We start from the raw sequence: 21823 nt of genomic DNA, 5'->3' as shown, positions 1-21823 counted from the left end.
CCCTTTCTGAAATTATGCCAGTTGCTCTTTTGATGTAAATTGACATTTTTGAGAATTGACAAACAAGTCAGCTGGAATCTACAATTTTAATTTTTAAATGTCATTTAAGAAAGGTAGTACTTGTATCAGACTTTTTCTTTCCCTGAATGATGTCAAAAGAGGAACATAAACCTGTAATTTTATACTTTAGTTTATGCTTTAAATATTAAACCAGTGAAATATCATGGGTTGGCTAAAGGAATGATTGCTAGGATCAGTGGCAATTTTCTGAGACTTTCTTCAAAACTGATAACTTGCTCTAAAGAACATGAAGAGTACATACCATCAAGAATCCTGCAAGAAATGTCCTTTTATAATGGAATCTAAATGTTAATGGTTGCCAATGTAAGGGCAACCATTAGCAGCTACTGACTTGTAATAGGTCCACATTACCATCCCTCAGAACAGTTCTTTTCATTTTGTTTGAGATGAGTAGAAGGTGCTTCTTCCTAAATGTAGTTGTGAGATGAGTTATTTTTAGAGCAAAGAAAGTTATTTCGAATGAGATATTCTTCTTTGTTTTCTCTGGTGGAAAATTTGAACCATAAATACCCAGTGAGTATATTTACAGTTTATTTTACCTCAAATAAACACAGACCTTTATAATCTGAATTTTAGATTCAGTAGCTGTATTGATCAGAGAAAGCAGGATGAACAAATCATGAAGAAACATTGAGGACCAGAAGTAATGCATGTACTCCCAGTTACAATGTTCATATAAAAACTGAAGCTGATGATAAAATAATTTTCAAATCTTACATATATTTTAAATTGTTGTTAATTCTTCACCTTTTCTCACATACCAACTTTCTTTAGCTTCTATGATACAAGCTGTTGGTAAAGATGAGTACCTGTAAAGCGATCAACTTGCAGAGGCGGGAGTTTGGTAAGAAGCAGCAGAGATCAGATTAGATCAAATTAGATTAAGAAACTCAGGTTATGAATTTTGTTAGTGAAGTTGTCTTCCTGGGAGAAAGAAAAAAACAAAGAAGAAAAACAACCTTTGAATTTTTTCTAGAAAGAAGAATTAAGAGCTTTTCTGAAGTAGTTTATCATGTCTGTCTTGCTGTACCTTCCCCTGAGGCACTGATGATGATGTGCTGGACAAGATAGGGAGCAGGATAGTATCTATATTGCTGAGTATTTTTATTTCAATTTAGTATTTTAGAATGCCACAGCAGCATGTTTCAAAACCAGACGCAACTGAAAAATACAGGTAAGTTTAAAGAGCACTGAACTGATTTATGGCAAAGTACCCTTAAGGAACACTGCTTGGTCTGGATACTAGGGGAGAAGAAAACCAAGGAAGAAGTCTTATGTTTTTGATCATTTAACCTAATACGAGATGACGTAAGACAACATAGCCAATATGGTTGAATTACTGCATATCAAAGCTCTTCTTTGGGCAACTCTAAATAAGCAGTTCTGTATCTTAAAATATTGAGGTACAGGGTATCATCATACAACTTAACATAGATCTTATTGGAGAATGTGAGCACACTGTCAGTACTGAGGAATATATAATAATTGTTTCATAATTATATCTGAACAACAGTGAAGAAAAGTGTTTTAATTCTTATTTTTAGACTTGCATACGCTTCAGAGAGGTAAATTTAGTTTTAGTGTGCTGTAAAGTAAAACATAAAAGAGATTGTAACTGAAACAAACTTCATGTCCATTTAATTCTCAACCACTGGATTTTTAATATGAAGGTTTCTTTACTAAAATTTTGTTGACCGTAATGTGAAGTTCCTTTGATAGTAAGAAGGCACTTTTTATAATAGTTGATAAAAGTATTTAAACATTAGGAAGAAAAAATCTTGCATGTTAGAGACAAAAGGTTAAAATCTGTTGGAATCAGTACTTGATAGTCAAATTTTTTCCCACACTACTGCCATAAAACTTTTGCCTAGCCTTTCTGCTGTCGTTAAAGGGAACAGTTTTTGTGATGTTTATGATGACAGAATACCAGAATGGTGCTAGTGAATTTGTATCTTTTCATGCTTGTGTCAGTGGAACAGTTTCTTAGTCAGTGCATCTTTTTCCATTGTTCTCAAGAAGTAAATTTGTAGCGCCTAAAATAACACCTTAGTAAATGAAAAAACGTTCAGTTTTCTGAATATTTTACAGATTTTTCTTTTATTTCACTTTTGTTATGTGTAACTGGTAATATAATTAAATATTTAGATGATTTCATTACCTTAATGGCTGTGATTATATGTTTGTAAAGTAATCTTTTAGAGAAGTCAAATTAGAGGATTAGGTGACACAGTTTATTAACTTATTAATTTAATTGAAATTCTAAAAATTAGACTTAATCTGCAATTGTGATAATGTGTTAGAAACAGTCTCCATTTGGATCTGTAAGAGTTCTGTTGCGCTGCAATGAGTGTCAGTTTTGAGATTAAAACTGCTTAACTTTGCATTAAATTCTTAATTGGTACATTCCTCAAATAGGTTTATCCTTTACCTTAGTGGCCTTTTGCACCTCTACTGGTTTTTAAAGCTAATGTTTATGTTAAGCTTTCCCAAAGTTATACTTCCCTGGGGTTAGTATAGGTCTGTATTGAAATAGTGTGTTTTATTGTGATTTTTAGCCATGGCACTGCTGGAAAATGTTATGTTTAGATTTTAGTCTATTTTCTGTCCTTTCACTTCTAGGTGAAAAAACAGTTTTTTTAAAAAAAGGTGATTTCTGACACTGCTTATGGACATGTATGACTTAAAAACAGTGCCTTGTATCAGAATGACTGCTGCAAAACTTGGAAGGACTGACACTCAGACTGATAGCAGAAGACATAAGTATCATTCAATCATCAAGTTTAGATTAAAGTCTTTCCCAAAAATATACTGCAAGAATAGTTTGAAAGGATCAAGCCATGTTGCTATTGAGAACAGAATTGTGAGTGGTTGAGATTCTATCTCAATGTTTTCCTCTCAGTTTGGAGGTTTTTTCAATAGCTTACTAAAGATTTTTATGCTGGTTTGCACGAAGTCCCTTTACTGTTCTTGCCTCTGAATCGTCTCACTGACAATTTCCTCAGCTTACATCTGAATTTGCCTCCCTTGTAGTAGCAGACACATCTTTCTGCTTCTCTGCTCAGCCCAGCAGAGCAAAGTCAGCGTTTGCTGCTTGAGTTCTTGAGCCAAATACCTGTTATTGAAGGTAAATATTGTCTTCCTCAAAGGTAAACTGCACAGCTACTTATAACACATGGATAAGTAGTTCATTTTCTAATAGAACTACTATTTGCCTCATTGTAGTTAACAGAATGATCTGGAAAGTACTAATATGCTGAGATGTGAAAGAGAGAGCTTTTCAGAGATGACTGAGCATCAGTGAAGAAGAAAATAAAAACTAATTTAAAGAAACTGAAGGCTGATTTTAATGAAAGTCAAAAGTCATTCAGCATTTCAAGATAAATGCTAAACCTGGGAAATCTATTCTGGGGTCTGTCCCTCTTACATTTGGTCCCTTAATGATACAACAGTGACTTGGCAGTTGTCTAGGGGTGAAGACAAATGCCTTAGAGGTCAAAATATTTGCAGGCTTTGAGATAAATACGTGCATATTACAGATGTGTGTGTGTATATATATATCTATATGATTCAATTCAATTGAATATTAAGGACAAATTATGGAAGGGGGGGGTTGCTTTTTTTTTTTCTTCTAAAGCAAACCCCTTTACTTCTCAGAGAAATTGTCTTTCAAAAAAAGTGGCTGTATTGAATATTTCTTTAACTGTTAACAAGAAGCTGTATCCAAGATCACTGCCAGAATATGTAGCAAATGGATATTCAAAGGAAAACAAAATTTATTCTAGGAAATTGAAGTAATGAGAACTTCTGGGTATATGATGTTTTATTCTGTGTGAGATGCATACTGTTGAGAAAGGACTCTCAAGAGCCAGCAGTTCTGCTGCTTCATTCGCTACCTACTTAGAACAGGTATTGGCAGTGCCTGGATTTCTTAAACAGAGGTGTTTGTTACAGCTTTCTTTCACAGCCATGAATAATCCTCATGGGGCAACTCCTTGCTAAACAGCTTTCACCCCTGCAGAATTTATACTAGCATCCATCATTGGATGGGTGGGGTCTTGGGACATACTTGGTTCTAGAGGTGGACTTTCATAATAAGGCATTTAATACACAGTTTTTCAGGACTTGAGGTCACAGTGGTTGGTATATAGCCAGCTGTCCACCTGGAGTATGACTTAAGAGATGGCAAATGCACTTTTAAGAAGTGCAGATATATTTTTGTGATGGTTCAGTTGCAATTCAAAGCTGTTAGCAGGAGTGATAAGACTGTAAGATTAGTCTGCATGGCCTTTCTTAGTCTCCCAAGAACATAACTATTTATAATAGGGAAATCTGTTCCCAGTACAATCAGTAATCTTAACCCTTCCATAAGAGGGTATTTGGCACCAGCTTTGTGGCCTTGATCTTACAATTTCAAAGATGAAGCAAGTTATTATTATTATTGGTGCTACAGATTGGAGTATGCAAAATCAGCTGTGATCCTCCTCCAGCAGCTGCTGTGTCACAGAATGGTTCAGGTTGTCCGGGACCTTTGGAGATCATCTAGTCTAAAGCCCCTCCTCAAGCAGGGTCACCTAGAGCACATTGCCCAGGACTATGTCCAGATGACTTTTAAATATCTACAGAGATGGAGGCTTCGCAATCCCTTTGGGCAACCTGATCCGTTGTTTGATGCCCTCAGAGTAAACTGTTCTCATGTGTCCAGATGTAATTTCATGTTTTAATTTGTGCCCATTGCCTCATCCTGTCAGTGAGCACTGCTGAGAAGAATTTGGCTCCGTTTTCTGCATTCCTTCCGATCAGGTGTTCATATACACTGTACTGTAGGACAAGTTGAAATAGGTGTCTCCTGTAAATAGAGTAATAGATTATATATCTTCCCCTGTCTTTTCACTGCTGTAAAGCTTAACTTTAAAATTACAACCCCATGGTAAAATTTTTAGCAAAAATGCATTTACATCTGGAGTGGTTTCAGTGTAATATTATAGTATACTGCATAAAATTTTAGCAGAAATGCAAATGAGTTAATTGTATTTTTAAACAAAATGCTAATGTGTTTGACTTCTGATTGGCTAGCAAAAATATTGAATCTTTGGATGGACTGTAACTGGTAGTTAATATTAGTGTTTGAATTTCAATGCCATTTCATTTGCAGTCTAGAATCTGATTGCTGCTTTCCTGGTTGTTGATTTGTTAATTTAACAAACACCTGCAGCTTCATTTAGTTGATTCCATCTGTCAGATGGTAGGTAGTGTTACTTCTGATTCCTATTTATTCAGATACAGACTGTGCAAAAATAGTTAACATTGTTTGCAGGTGTAATTTGTGTTATTCAGTTTAATCTTCATTTCTGAACATATTCTGGTTCAATTGTTGTCTCAGCAGCGTGACTGGAAGTAGTGTATTCTAGCCATCCTTCTCTCTATCACTGATTGATGAGGAGAGTTTTATATCTACAGAACCCTGTAGTCACCATACCTTCTTTGTTCACTGTTTTGTGTAGAGGAAAAGTGTAATGAAATTACCCCGTTCAAGAGGGTCAAGCTGAAGAAATCATCTATTTCTCTAACGTGGGTCACTCAGCAGCAGTTTTTGAGTACTTTAGTGCAAGAATCTGCTGCATTGGATCTGCAAAGGTATTAATAAACTGTATAAGGTATCACATAGATGTAATGTCGTAGGTTGAGCAAAAATTATATTTCTTATGTTGGTTATGTTGGTGTTAAGGAAAATGAATTATGCACTAAAAGTATTTATACTAATTAAACCCACTTCCGTAGATAGTGCTGCAATAAAAACCACTGGTAAAAATCCAAGGTAGACTGACCTTAAGGTAGATACTTGACAGTATTAGCAATTTTCAAATTGACTGCTGCTGATTATTTTGAAGCATTTTTTTGTGTCTTGGAAGTACCTCTTTAACAAGTAATGGGTTTGAGTGATGTGTTTATACTGCGTTATTGTGTTTGCTACTAACAGAAGAAAACCATAAATGTGTTTTTCAAGACCACTTAAGATATTCTAGAAAGCAAATCACTGTAAGGAATCCTCTCTGTGTCTTTCAACTAAGAGAGGGTCTTTTATTTTGAAAAACAGTAAAGCTCAAGTTGATTTCAAATACTAAATCCAATAGGATTCAATAAACATTAGATTAAAAAAAAACCTCCAATGTTCTGTAGGCTGGCATACTTAGTCATACAGGTGTATGACTAATGATGTTTGAGGAGATTACCAGGAAAGAAAATTGAATTCCACTGTTCTTAGAACTCCTTATAGTTTTTACTTTACTCCCTTTCTTTTTATCTTTTTTTTCTTTCTTCTTTTTCTTCTTTTTTTAAGTATTATTGAATAATCAAAATCCAGTGTCAGCTGTTACTGACTCTTGTCTTTAGCTTCCTAGTGTTGCAAAGTTTCTGTGTCAAATGCAGAAGAATATTTAAGAGCTTTCTGTGTTATTTTTAATTGTGGAAATATTTCCCAAATTAGTGCTTGTTTAGGGAGGGAAGTGAAATCCAAGTTGTCAAAGTTGAAGGAATTTTTATCTGTGTATTTAATGTTTCTTGATGAATTTTCTTCTTTACTTGTACAGAGAATTCTTGCTATGTTTTCAAATCTGCTCATTGACAGCAAGGATTAGGGTCTGTTATAGCAGATGTGTGAGGGAAGGATATTGTTTCACCGTAAGGATGGAAGGAATTACTTGTGGTCCTTCTCGGAAGGAATTTGGCAAAGCTAAGAAAGTTTATCAAATAGAAATCGTGAGGAATGACAAACAAAGATATACCCATTGCTGTGTTCTTCCTAGTGCTGTTTCCTGTCTTCCTGAAAGAGCTTCATCCTTTCTGTGATGTTCCCCTTGAAAATATCCAGTAGTGTCTGCAGAGACACTGTATTACTACTCTAAAATAGAGTTGTTTGTGTAATCAATTCTACTTCAGCTGCTGAATTTAAAATAAATGGATTGTTCTTTGAATGGAACTCGAATTCATTCCTTTTTTTAAACTAGAAGGGAAAAAACAGGAAAAAATAGATATGCAGTGCTGTGTTGCAGTAAACCTAAAACACAGTATTTTGAAGACAAGTGAAGGGAACTAAACTGATGGCATCAGTGTTACTAAACTGATGGCATCAATGTCATCCTTTCATCCACGTTGTTTAGAAATCTCATGGAGGATGAGTGGGGCCCAGAATCCATTCTTTTACTGTGCTTGATGGAGCCTGAATCATATCTTTAACTTCAAAGAAAGTATTCTACCAAAATGTCTTATATGCTGTAATTGTCCTGAAATCCTTCTAGCATTAAGTTTCACTTTAGTTAAAATGCACCTCTTTTACTATAGACAGAGCTGGAGTTCTCAGGACAGTCAACTGCAGGCATGAACTGAGCTGCTGTACCTGCAACAGTGAACGTATGGCCCTATTTCATGTCATCATGTATGATCAATTCTGGACTCAGAATTATCTTACAGAGAAGTCCCCAGTAAACTACATGAAATTCTGATTTCAGGAAAAGGAGCAAGGCAATTCAGTATGTCATTGGTTAAATGTCCTGAGTAATTTTCTGAACAGCTAAGTGAATTGCCAACATTGATTTATTTCTTCAATTAATATTTAGAAATTCTGAGCTCGAGAAATTAGACTTGAAGTAAATTTAAAGAGCCTTGAGGAGTAAAGCTGTGCATTTTTGGCAAATAAATTGTATGTGTGGCCAGACTTGGCGAACGCAGATTTGGGCAGGGCTCTCCCCACGTGGGTGTGCCCCTCCAGCCTGCGCAGTGAATGTTTTAGGTGAGGCACAGCGTGCACAGAACTGGCCCCACCGTTTAAGTCCTGAGGTCCATCTGCCACGGCCGAGCGAGCTTGGACAGTGACAGTGAAGTCCTCAGGACTGTCACAGCACCCGGTACTAACCGGGGCTGACCCTGCTGAGCATCCGAGATGTGACGGGATGGGATGGCAGGGAGGCATTGAACTGCCAGGGGACGGTTCCACTGAGACTGGAACTCAGGTCCTTGGGATTCAGAGTCCAGAGTGCTCTCCTTTACACCACGGGACTGCCCTTGACAAATAAATTACTACACCAGAAAAGGGTAAATTAAAAGTTTCACCACGTTTCTGGTCTTTAAACCTACACAACTCTTGTAGCACTGAAGTCTAGCACAGTCTTTTGAACTATTTTTTATTTGAATGAATTGGAGTGGTCAGAGCGTGTCTGGTGTTAATTCACACCATGTTATACACTTTGTCTGCCTAATAGTAGGAGAGATTTTAGCCTTAACAATCCATCTCTTTTCCCTGTATTCATCCTAAATTGGTGGTCTTTGTGTTGACCTTTTAAAAGCAGAGGAGATACCATCCCTACAAAAATTGTTGAAGTAATACCTCCTTAGGAATAAAAAGAGAGAAGTTGGCAGAACTGTTGAAAACATGTTTAAAGGCTGTGAAATCACTTGCGTGTGCCCTTGTCACCTCCCAGCCCTGCGGACAGTCTCGGGGAGTGGCACAGCACTTTGGAAGATACTGATAAAGAGTGAAAAATTAAAAATAAGAGTGGAAGTTTGTTTTCTCTCCCTGTGGTGTTACTCGTGCTCATCTCAAGTATCTATGAGGAACCAGGCTTCTCAAAAACATGTAGAGGAGTAGAAAATAGTGGGAAGAGAGATGATGAATAGCCTGCTTTTGGTCTCTTTTGAGATGCTGCTGTTTTCAAGCACTAACTGGCAATCCTTTCTTCCCTTTCCCCATCTCTGAACTTGTTTAAAATGGAGCTCAACCTTCAAATGAGAAGAGAAGCAGTTGAGAGCACTTCATTTTTCATCTACCTTTCCTGCTCCTCAGACTTGCTTCTCAGAAATGTCAGCGAGTGGAGCAGGGCACTATTCAGGCAGAAGGACACCCACGACAATGGGGGCAACTTGGATACAGTTTTCTGCTCTTCCGTTGGCATGCTGCACGATTTTGTGGAAAATCAGTTCATTTGTTGCCATTTTCTCCTTATAGAAAACAGTAGGGAATAAATTTTACAAGGATGTTGATTACTGTCAAATTTTGTGATGAGAAGTGCTACATAAGAAGTAGACAGTGTATCATTGCATGAACACTACTGAATCTGTGATAATTTGTTTCCCTCTGTCATTTTGGGATACAGAGGAAAATTGCCTGGTTTCCTCATTTCTTTCCCCAGCACTCAGGACCTGAGGCCACTGATGTTGAGCAGCAGATGCTTTTCATAGATCAGCTTAAGGGTTGGTGAGGTAATAGAGCCTCATGCAAGCATCACACTGTACTCTTGAAACTGGAATTTCATTCCTGGTAGCCATCTGTATGGCCTTACATTTACCTTATAAAAATATTCTTTAAAATACGTATATATGTATATGTATATATCTAGATATATGGAAAGAAGAGAGGTAATATTAATTTCTCACTAGTGTATAGCATTCAGTATGTCACTAAAGGCCTAATGATATTTAATATAAGAATTCTTCTAAATAGTTGATGTGTAATTCTCCTAGGTTGTTTTATAACTTTTAAGAGGAAGAGGTACAATTGTTCACAAATGTTTCACCAAGCTTGTTTTAAGTCAGTTAAAATTGCCCCTGGGAGTAGAGTTGCACTGAAAAGAGGCAGGAGAGATGGAAAAAAGAAACCCCAAAACAGGGTTCTGCTCAGTCTAGAGTTTCAGGCAGGAGAGGAAAAGGTCTAGTTATCCAGAGCCAGCTGCATTGTTAAAAGTTCATACTATCACTTTGACATTTAGAGTAGGACTCAGTGTCTTTGTAAATTCCTCTTCGTATTACCATTGTAGGTCTCTGAGCTCAGACCATTTCAGAAACCATAACATTTTTTAGTGAGTGATTGATCTGTATTATGTGTCCTAGCCATCAGAAGAATCTTGGGATGTTGCTTGTATAAACTGTAATACAATCTGATCCGGGGCATTTAGTTACAGACTTTCATAGACCTATTGGCGATACTCAGTCCTCCTGGATTTGGGAATAAGGCTTATCTGATACCTTAAAAAAAAAGGGGGGGGGGCTGTGTTCTTAAAAAAAAAAAAGACCCTCATTTTCTCTATTCCCCACTTAAATAACTCAACACATCTGGTAACACTGTAGGATCATTGTCCTTTCAGTTCCTTCGCAGCTCATATTGCTACAATATTTCTTCGGTATCTAATTTCCTAAAGGGCAATGCGAATTTTTTTTTTCCAGACTGTTTTTGTAGGTCTTGCAAATTAACCCATATGCATTGCAAGAAAAAACATGACTTTAAATCAGCACCGTTTCTAAAGTTAGCGCTTGCTATGTGTATATGAATATGTATATGAACCAGTGTTTAAAAAAAAGAAAACACAACCTTTCTGCTAGTACTCAAAACTAGCATGCAAATGTGTTTTTATTACCAAATAAAGCATGTTAGAATATCTTTCCATTAGGGGTTTTATCATTTGACTTCTTATCTTCAGTTACAGAAATGATAAAAGTTGAAACTAAATCTTTTAATTCAATAAGAACTACGTTGAATTTTAGGAAGCAAAAAGAGGAATCAGATATAGACTCATATGCATAGGAAATTAAACATTCAAGAAATTAAAACTTTGTGAGCAACTAAAGAGGTAGCCTTAAGGTGTGCTTATTTCAAATGCCTGCATTTAATTTTACCATAAATCTGAGTATTTTGTTCCAATTAAGACAGTTCATGTGCACAACCTTAAATTGTACAGTAGTTCCAGGGAGACCATGGACTGCTTGTTTTACATTCTGGATCAAGTTCAGATTTTTAGGCTTTGCTTGAATAAAATAAAAAGTCTTAACCCTGAAGATAATACAGATTGATAAATCTGATTTAAACATTCCCGTGTTGCAGACTTTCAGTGTATGTGGTACAGCTGAGCCTCAGGCCATGCACTAAATACATCCACAGTGCATTCCCAGGGCACACGAATACCAAATGATCACATTTGAAAGGTTACCTTTCTATGGATTTTGACTTTTCTGTATTAGCCACGAAGATTAGAATTTTAACAGCTCCCAAGGAGAGATATTGTGAAGTATTTTCTTGGCAGGAAAAAAACAAAACAAAACAAAGCCCAGATGAGGTACTGTCTCATATTCATGAACTGGGATTTATTAGTTCTGTGAACGTCCTTGTGAGAATACACTCTATAGTTCACACTTTAGGAAAAACAAGTCTTGTTTTTCATTTATATTAACTTAAAACTTTGATAGAAGAGTTACTGTAGTAGAGGTTTTAGCAGACACACAGAATCTTGCTTGTGTAGAACATCTCTCAGTAAATCCTACAGTCTTTCGCAACTAGCTTTCTGCAAGGAATGTTATTTGGTTTATCTCTCTGGAAATCTGGCAGTAGCTTTGTTAGTTTGATGGTAATTAAAGATGTAAGGCTTTTTCTCCTTTCTTTTTACAGGTTGTGGAACTCATTTCAAGTGCTATTGGTGACTTAGTTCAAGGTATATATTATGAAAACTCAAAATCATCTGAGGTAAGAATTTCAGTAGATTTATGTACCCAAGGCATTTGGTGATATCAATGTGTGACTGCAATAAATATGATAACTTTCTCATCTGTTAAGAAGGAGGAAGAGAATTAGTTGTAGTCCTAGTGAGCTTCAGCAGTAACATCACTATGACACCTGTGAGCTCTGATGGAATTTTCTTTAAATGCTCAAGGATGGACTGTTTTATTTCTGTGAGTGCTTAATAAAATAGTATCATGTGTCATTGCCAGGTGCTCTAGACACATCTTACTATAGGCTTTCCAAGCACTTCCAGAGGTTTCTAGTCAAGGTTGTGTTGTCAACATCATTAATATTTTCATGTCAAACCTGTCATTTCTAAGGCCAAAAATGTTTACAAAATTCATGAAGCAGGCTTTCTTGGACAGAGTTTTGGAGAAAAAGTGCTTGCTTTCATTTACTATGAAGAGAAGAGAAGAGCAACAAGGCTGGTGAAGGGATTGGAGCCCAAGTCCTATGGGGAGAAGCTGAGGGAGCTGGGATTGTTTAGCCTGGAGAAGAGGAGGCTTAGAGGTGACCTCATCACTGTCTAGAACTATCTGAAGGGAAGTTCTAGCCAGGTGGGGGTTGGTCTCTTCTCCCAGGCACTCAGCAATAGGACAAGGGGGCACGGGCTCAAACTCTGCCAGGGGAAATTTAAGCTGGAGATCAGAAAAAAATTCTTTCCAGAGAGTAATCAGGCACTGGAATGGGCTGCCCAGAGAGGTGGTGGATTCCCCATCTCTGGAGGTTTTTAAACTGAGATTGGCCGTGGCACTGAGTGCCATGATCTGGTAAATGGACTGGAGTTGGACCAAGGGTTGGACTTGATGATCTCGGAGGTCTTTTCCAACCCAATCGAGTCTATGATTCTATGATTCTGTCTTAACACATGCAATAAAATCAACAATTTAAAATTGCCTTTTAAAGTTGCTACAGGTTTCATGATAGCAAGTTTTCAGTCACTGATGAACATGATGCGTATATGAATATCAATCTGGAGATCCAATGAGGTAGATAGATTCACTTGTGGTGGCATTGTCTCATGCCCCTGGTTTGCCTGAGAGACTTGAATCTTACAGCTCTGGTTTGCTATTGCTGTGTTGTATTATGTAGCAAAATTAGTGGAAGGCCTGACCTCAGGGGTTACTGCTACAGTAATTGGCTGCCCTGGTGCCCATGTACCAACCAAAACCACAGTGGGCAAGTGGAGAGTGGGGCCCCAGGGGATACTCCCTTGGCCAGTGTCTGTCTCTCCTACTCTGCAGCCGCAAAGACGTGTCACTAACACTGACCTCAGGACTGCCTGGGGCCTGTGGATCACTGGGCTGCAGGCAGAGGACAGCATGTACAGAGCATCTTCTGGCACCTCTCAGGATGGGACCCTGCATGGAAGTGTGGCAGGAGTGCAATGTTTGGAATTTGGCAATGCTTCTTCACCTGCTGTGTTTACCTGAGGATAAACCAACTGCATTCTTCAGTGTTGCTCCCAAGGACTGTGCTCAGGGTTGCATGTTAAAATAGATGACAACTATGAGATTTTTGGAGAGAATGTTTAAAATTTTATTTTCCGTATTCCAGCAGGTTTTGAAGTAGAGGTAGATCCCAGGTATATTTAAAAACACCAACCTACTCTTTTGTGTATAGACATCTCTACAGGTTCGCCTCAGTAATGAAACTGCATTTTATTTTAACCATGGCCCTTGTATAAATGAGAAATGTTGTGGACTCTTTTGGGTTCCTGGCACTGCAGAAGATCTTCATTTTCTCTTTCTTTGTAATGTTTTTTTAGTTTATTTTCTGCTGCCTTGCTGAAGCACTCCACATGTGTGTATTGCAAGGAGAAGTGTGAGATAAACTCAGCGCAGCTGCCTGATGTTTACCCGGCCCTGGCCCAATTACAAATAGCAAAGACTTATTTTGTTTCAGTGACTATTTTTGTCTAAGGAGAGTTGAAGGTACACTGTACACTGTACCCTTCCTAAGGGGAATCCAGTTAACTCAAAACATGATTAGTATGGTGGCACAATAGAGAAATTTACATGACAGTGTCTGAAGTTTAGTCTCCATAACAGGTAGTGCATCGCTTCTGATGAGACTTAAAACAAAGTGTGGGATCTCCTTTAGTTTTTTTCTTTATCTTGTTCTCTGAGAAATTTAGTTTCATGTTATGTGATGGGCATATCCCTATTGCTTTCTTCACACTGTTCTGCTGAGGCAGTGTCCCATTCATGTTCTGAACATCTCTTTAATAAAGACTGCCAAATGGACTAGATCAGCTGTTGGTTTGTCTTATTTGTAGCCCTTGTTCATCTTCCCTCCTTCTCTGATTGCAATTTGATTGAAACAAAAATGTGAACTACATTTCCTAGAGGTAAGTCAAATGCTTTAATCCATTCCACAACTAAATCTCAAATGTCAAACTTTTTTTCTTTTTAGGAATAGGGCATAGTGATGTTAGTAAAGGAATTTTCACTGCTGGGAATGTCTTAAAATTTGGAAAAGCAGAGAGATATATTCTCACCTTTTTTATTCCCTCCCCTTTCTGAGGCAGAAAAAGTGTATTTCATATGTTACTTATTTTTAATGCAGTTGTCATAAAGCTCTTCAGTAACATAAAATAGACTAATTTACCACCAAGTTGTTTTGAGCTTTGCTGAATGTCTGCCTAGATGATATATAAAAATATCTCTGCAAAGTTAACCTTTTTCCTCTGAGATCCTAAGTTTGTGTTTACCCACAAAGAAGTTTTTCTTCATTTCAATGACCCAGTAGGAAAGTTGAAAGAATTATTTGACCTAGAATGATTGACCTTATTTATTCCTGAACATATAGAATTAATATAATTATTTGACACAGCTCATTGCCGCTTTTTTTCCCTCTGCGCAACCACGTGCAGTCTTACTGCCATCCCATTTTTGATACGTTGTTTGATAATTCATCATCTTATCTGCATATAAGTCATTAGATCTTTGTGAAACTGGGGTGAAAAAAGCTAATATTTAACTTTTCATCTTTATTTAAAGTGGCAGTCCAAACTATGAGATGTAGGCTTTGATACAGCCTCAAGGTTAAGGTTGTCATTCATGTTCAAAGTAATAAACAGCTGCTGTAATTTAAGACTTTGCATTATCGATATTAAACTTATATTTTAGACTTTAACTTGGAGCAGAAAGGAGTGATATGGTAAACCCTTACAGCTCAGTGCTCTAAATCTCCTCTTAGACCAAAATTCTACAAGTTAAGGACATTCTTCTCAGTTCCCATCTGCCTTTCCTAACTCTAGGTCTAATCTGAGAGTAAAAATTTGTGCTTAGTGAATGCAAAGGTCAAAGTTATCTAATCTGGCCTTCAGTCTCGATTGTGGTCTCTATTTTTAAGAGAAAAAAACATTTCTCTGAGTCTCTGTTTCCAACTTTTAGGAGACTAAAGGGTTCTACAATGTTTTCTAACTCAGAGAATACTCTTGTACTTTTAAAGATCTGTTTTAATATTCCAGATCATTTAACAAATATTAATGAAGGTTGCTTTAATATCCTGGTCAGTTCACTGAACAACCACAACAGATACAGTGAAGCTCAAGGTCAAACAGCAGAATCAAGTGAGGTACTTGAGAGTGTTGGCTCTTGTGCTTTACCTGTCAGAACACTCCTGCAATCTTTAAGCATTAGGGATTTCCATGGGAAATCCCTTGGTTGGTTTTGTTTGTTGGTTTTTTCCTCATCTCCAGAGTATCCAGTTGATGCTAAATGTTCATTGCCAAAACTCCTGTTAGTGTCAGAATGGGACTGTTATGTAAGACAAGGCCATTCCCAACATGTTCCACCGATGTCCAGAAGAACTGTTAGGTGTTTTTTTATGCAATTGTGTGAAAATTTTGCATAACCAATATGTAAAACAAATTTAAAAATAAACACATTAGTCACAAAAGTAGTCTTTGTACCAAATAGTGAATTAATAGGTATTTCTAGTAAGTGTGTTTTCTGGGGAAGGACAAGCTACATGCAGTGAATTGTACCACTTCTTTGATGTTCGGTCACCAGCCCTGCTTTGAGAAGTAATATTTTGGAATACTGCACGTGTCCATCAACCCAAGTGCTATGAATGTATTAAAAGTAAAGGATTTGTTTATAATTTTACCACAGGACGTAAATCAAATGCATTTTGAGTCATGTAAACCACCTTTTAGCAGTGCAGCAGTTGGTTTTCTCACTTTTTTTGAACAAATGTTTGTATTGCAAGACAAAAGAGAAGGATAAAATATGGAATTTGAGTAAAGAGCATCTGTGAAAAGAATGGGTAAATGTGTCAGAAGGGAAAAAATCATAGCTAGAGAGAAGGCAAATGCTGTTTGTTTACTGCTTTTGTTCTTTTAAATACTAAGCTTTCCCAGAGAGATTTAAAAGTAACAGATGTGAAGAGATATTTAAATTTATTATAAGTTTTCAAATGCTTTTGCTTTTTTTTTTTAAATCATGGGTTAGGTTTTTTTACAGTATTGTGATAAAAGTAGTTGGTGGCATGATTTGACTCACTTACAGACACCCTTGTTCCTCCAAAAGCAGTGAAGACATGTAGTAATAGACTAATAAAATATGCCCTGTCATGTTCAGCAGGCACAAATGCCTCTGTTGAAAAGTTATGTGAACCACGTGCGAGATGTTTTGCAGGGTCTTCCTGCTGATAGAATGATTCATAGTTGCATTGGATTTTATTTGTGTAAAATGGAAGTTCTTGAACTACCTTATTGAAAACTTGCACATGCAATTTAAAATTATTTCTGTGCATTTCTGCAGATTATTTACCCATTGAGAACTAAACTAAAGTTTGATATAAGTGATTCAGACATTTCAATCATTTTGTGCAACAGCAGATGGGTAAGAAAGTGCTGCCATGGTATGGAAATAAATTAAGGGCTCACTTACAAATTATAGCTGAAGTTTTACATCGAAAAGTCTCTGACTTCTGCTCCTTCCTGGTTTTGCAAATGGGTTTGTGCACTTTGAAGACAGATTTTTCATTCATATTTCCTTTACTGTGTTTTCAGCTGAACCGCATATAAGCATCTTCTTTGGTGTGATGAATCAAACTGAGTTATTTTAAGTGCAGCTTTTGTACTGGGGATCCTTGTTGCCATTGCTAAGAGATGTCCTTCCTGATGGTTGTGTTTGCATATTTTGTCCTGTAATTTCATTTTCTAAAAGTTTTATTTTGTTTTTTTTTTATTTCCTGAGTTGATTGTTTCAGACACAGTTTAAAATTATGGAAGTAGCATAATAAAAGTTACCTCTTAACCAGATAATTTCTAACTAAGCAGTAGCTGACCTTGCCAGTAGTAAAAAAGGAGCACCCTCAGCTCTTCTTAATTTTCCAAAGGAAATTATGAACAACAGAGCTGGATTTGGATATTTTCCCTGTGCTCCTATGCTGACTTTATGCAAACTGTATCTGGAGTTGATTGTTTTCTTGTGGTGGTGGTGAGGGGTTTGGCTCTCTTTGTCCGGTGTCTGCCACTCACACAGCATCAGGGATAGTTGTGATCTGGACCAATGTCCTGGTGACTGAACTTGTGAATAAGATCACTCCACAACCATTAGTTAATCAAATACCTGAGCACTGTCAACTACAACTAGAATCAATTTGAGTTTGAAAAGGCTTTTATACAGACTTAGGAGTCTTCTGGGCCTTCTAATGTCCACTTTTATACCCACTGTTGACAGAACAAAACAAAACAAAACAAAGCTTACAAACAATGAAAATTTCCCTTAAAGTAATAAGCACTGTCATGATGTCAGATTTTACAGCCTGTGTAGTCTAGAACTAGTTTCTTTTTTCCCTTAATGTTTTTAAAATAGTGGTTAGATCTTGCCCTACATACTCTTGTAAGAATGTAGTGTGGTTGGTGGTCACTTTATGTACAACATAAGTTAAGCTTTGGGAAATATGTGTTCCATTTTTGTCTTTTTTTAAAAGTTAGATGCTCATTTTATATGCTTGAGTCTTCTACATGATGTTCATCTAGTATACAGTAACTTTTTGTGGCATCATTTTCAATCCTGTTATGAAATTCAAACTTGTTTAAGAATATAATTTTGTAACAAATCATAGAATTAATTTCCGTGTATATGTTGAGTTGCAATGACTGTTTAAGCTTCTTCAGTTCCTGCAGTTGATTTCATTTGATAATGTCTGCATTTCTTTTCCTGCTCAAGGGCTCCAGCAAGCAAACATTGTCAACTTATGAGTCTTCTGAAAGATTTTTTTAAACTTTGAAATTGTTTCAGGATACCTTTCCTAGAGTATTTTTGTCTTATTTGGATTTAAAACAAATCATTATAAAAATCACTGCCAATTTTCAATATCATCCAGTGCATTTTAGTAAATACTGTTTTTTTCGCTGAGCATATTGGTTGTGAAGGAAAAGATTGTGTTTCGTCTTCCAAGAGCTCCTGATTTGAAATTTAAAATAAATTGATCTATATCTGAGTGGAAAAAAAAGAGACTTGATATATGGGAAACTACTTGAATTAAATGCTCATTTTGACATTTTGCCAGTCATGGGAATTTGCACATGATCTGGGATGAGTTAAGATATTAAAACAAAAATACTGAAACACGAGGAAAGTTTAGGCTTGACTTTGTAAGTTGTCATATGCATAATAGCAAACATGTGGTTTCTCTGTTCTTCACTTTCCTTGTATAACTTAATAGTATGTCTGAAAGCAAAGGCATTTTGATACAGCTCTGTGTTACTTGGCGTTGCAGAATTCTCCTACTTCTTCCATTAGTCTCAAATTATCCTCTCCCTTGTAACACAGCACTTCTGGGTGATATCCATAAGGGAGGAAAATTAGAGCTGAACGGATGGATTCTATTTCATTTGTTACTGATTTCATGACAGATAATACCTTGCTAGAAAACTATAGGGTCACACAGAATTACTTCTTGCTCATTTCTAAGTAATTTAATTGACATCACTTTGAGGGAAAAGGCTTGTTGCATAAGAGGAGTTTTTATATTACTATTTCAAAGAATATCTTTTGGTTTAATGTATGCTACAGATTTAGCGGAACAGAGAAATTACAAAATCTTTAACATTTATATGCTTGATTTTTTTTATGTTGCTTCTCATTACTGATTTTATTTTCTTCTAGGCAAAACAACTGTGGTCTTTTCTGGGTTTGGGGTTTTTTCCTCCTCTCTTTAGAGAGTACCTAAAGGTGTGACAGTATCATGTATGTGAGACAGATGAAAGTTATATCTAACATTGGAGACCTATTAGTGAAATATTAACACTGTATAAGTCAAAGGAATGGCAATTGAATTTGGGTTTGGGGAGAAAGTATTTGATTTGTGCTAATTAAAATATTTTGTGGAAAGCAACTCATATTAATATTTTGGATAAAAAAGATTTTGAGAAGGCTTGAGTATCTCTGACCTTACAGTCAAGGTGATAAACTTCGATAGAGACATCCCTGAGATCTCTATCAGCCCCTGAGAAAGTAATGCCTGATACTTCTAAATTGCACCTTTATTCTTTTTTTAATACAGTTAGTCATTCCTCATCCTTAACATGGGAGTAGAAGAGATGCAAGTCCTCCATCACAGCCCTTCATGTTTTCAATAAAGATATTTAATACCGTTTATAATTCATTTTACTACAAAGGAGAAATTGTAGAGACTTGTCAAGTTTCTTTGGGGTTGTTGGTTCTTGGCAAGGGGCTGAAGTGCAGTGTTTGCTTTTTTGAGTTTGTTTTGGAGTTTTGTCCTGTTTTTTTTCATCCCAGTCCCTCATGAGGAACATATTTGGCTATTTATGTTCAGTGTAATGAAACAGTCACTAAGAAAATACTTATATTGAATCTATTGACAAATCCACATATTTTGCATTGTTCTTTTTGAGCAGAAAATGAAAAAATTTTTTGTTTGGAGCTGCCAGTATATTTATTCTGATACTTTTCTCTAATCATCCCTAAAATGCACCCTTTTTTATTTGGAACCACCCAGAGTTTTGTTTGGTTTGTTACTTACCACATATTACTCACCTGTGCCACACTGTTAACATCTCTGAGCTGACACATCTGCTGTTTTGGTGTTTTCATGTTAGCCTTTGTTTCATTTTCAGGAGAACTGTCTTACAGATGATATTGGCATATCTAGGTGGAAGGAGCAGGTTTTCCTGTCACACAGTGCCTTGCTGGCCAAGAGCTGCCAGGCTGCGATGGAGCTCGCAAAGCACAGCACTGAGATCCAGGACATGGCATTCCAGTATGGGAAGCATATGTCTATGAGTCATAAGGTATGCCTTTTCCTTTTGTTCTGGGATCTTAAATACAGAAAGGCTTATCAGATGTGTTGCTCTTGAACTTTGTTATATACTGCCACTATGCTGTAGACTTTTGCCAGCAGGTCATTGTTGAGAGATTTGGCTGCTGCCTAGTGTGAAGATGTTTGCAGAAAGTGCTGGTAAGAACAGTGCTTGTGAACTGGCAAAATCACACTCCTGGCAATGTAACTCAATGCATTCAAGGCTCTGTTAATGTCCCTCTAGCACATCTTTCTGCAGCAGTTTAAAGCTTTGCCTTTTCTGCTCCAACATTCTTCCTAAAGCCACTGTCCCAGTAGCAGCAGTTGTAGGAGGAAGCATGTCACAGAATATCCTGAGTTGGAAGGGACCCACAAGGATCATCGAGTCCAACTCCTAGTCCTTCACAGAACAACCCCAGGAATCCCAGCATGTGCCTGAGAGCATTGTCCAAATGCTTCTTGAACTCTGTCAGGCTTGGTGCTGTGACCACTTCCCTGAAGAGCCTCTTGCAGTGCCCAGCCACCCTCTGGGGGAAGAACCTTTCCATAAAATCCAATTTAAACCTCCTCTGACACAGCTTCAGGACATTCCTCTGGGTCCTATCACTGGTTGCCAGAGAGAAGAGATCAATGCCTGCCCCTCCACTTTCCTCACAAGGAAGTTGTAGACTGCAATGAGGTCTCCCTTCAGTCTCCTCAAGGCTGAACAGACCAAGTGCCCTCAGCTGCTCCTCATACCCCTGCCCCTCCAGGCCCGTCACCATCCTTGTGGCCCTCCTTTGGACACTCTCTAATAGCTGAATATATTTCTTACAGTGCAGCACCCAAAACTCCACACAATATTTAAGGTGAGGTCACCCCAGTGCAGAGCAGAGCAGGACAATCCCCTCCTTTGACCAGCTGGTGTTGCTGTGCCTGATGCCCCCCAGGCACAGGTGACCCTCCTGGCTGCCAGGGCACTGCTGACTCACATTCAGCTTGCCATAGACCAGGACCCCCAGGTCCCTTTCTGCAGCACTGCTTTCCAGCATCTCGTTCCCCAGTCTGTGCATAAGGAGTTGGGTCTTGGCTGCCACCATGCAGAGATTTGTACTGTGAGGCTCAACTGCCTGCAGCAGCATGAGGATTGAGGCGCAACCTGCAATGACTGAAGGACCTGCTTATATTCCCCTCTGAATAACCTGGTGTGGAGGTTATTTCCAGAGGGAGCAGCTGGAGAAGAACGAGGTCACCAGATCTGGACAGGAGCAGCCTGCACCTCTGCAGCAGTAGGATTTTCCATAAAAGGTCTCTGACCTCCACTGGAAGACTTTCAGTCTGCAGCCAGAGCTAATACAAAGGAAAACACACGGTGTTGGACTCAGATCCTTGACACTCTTGTTTTGCCCTAAAGATCTCCTACTGCTGTATTGCACCATTTGCAAGGCTAGATGTAGCTTGAGACAGGCAGACAGGCCTCTCGTCCAGTTCAGCTGAGTTGACCTAGACAGTTTCTAGTTCCTACAGGAGAAGGAAGTGGTTTTATAAAGCATGGTTTTAGTGCCATAGAAATACCACTGTATGCTATTACTAGGTACAGCTGTACCGGTAAATTGCTTCTAGTGCAGTTACAGCCTTAATATTTTGTGTATGCATTAGTATTAATATATTCACTGTTGGCACATAGTTGTGTATAAAGGATTGTGTAATTTTCGTAGAAAGCCCCTAGCTATGTAGCATATTCTTTGTCAGGAGCGGCATACTGCATCAGCTTTTTCAGGTACTGTAAAGTAGAATGTATTACCCTGCACAGATTAAAAACTGATCCTCCCACCCAAGACTCGACCATTCTTTCCTTTTTATTTTTAATGCTTCCTGCCACTCCACAGTCTCCTACATGGCTGTGTCCCATGGCTTGCTGATCTCTGCCAGCTGTCCTTT

General features: G+C 37.6%; 1 protein-coding gene across 3 annotated transcripts in view; it reads left to right on the top strand.

Moving 5' to 3' along the window:
• The window catches only part of PDSS2 (decaprenyl diphosphate synthase subunit 2), a 123682-nt gene that overhangs the window by 87287 nt on the left and 14572 nt on the right, over positions 1–21823 (top strand). For all 3 annotated transcript variants that reach the window (XM_071548850.1, XM_071548851.1, XM_071548852.1), the window contains exons 4-5: positions 11510–11584; positions 19722–19895. In XM_071548850.1, the coding sequence (XP_071404951.1) occupies positions 11510–11584; positions 19722–19895 (249 nt within the window). The remainder of the gene's footprint in view (positions 1–11509; positions 11585–19721; positions 19896–21823) is intronic.

Source organism: Pithys albifrons, chromosome 2 (assembly GCF_047495875.1).
Source record: "Pithys albifrons albifrons isolate INPA30051 chromosome 2, PitAlb_v1, whole genome shotgun sequence".
In the NCBI taxonomy this organism is placed as follows: Eukaryota; Metazoa; Chordata; class Aves; order Passeriformes; family Thamnophilidae; genus Pithys; species Pithys albifrons.
Note: the sequence above shows the minus strand (reverse complement) of the source record. Positions and strands in the feature narration are given on the sequence as shown.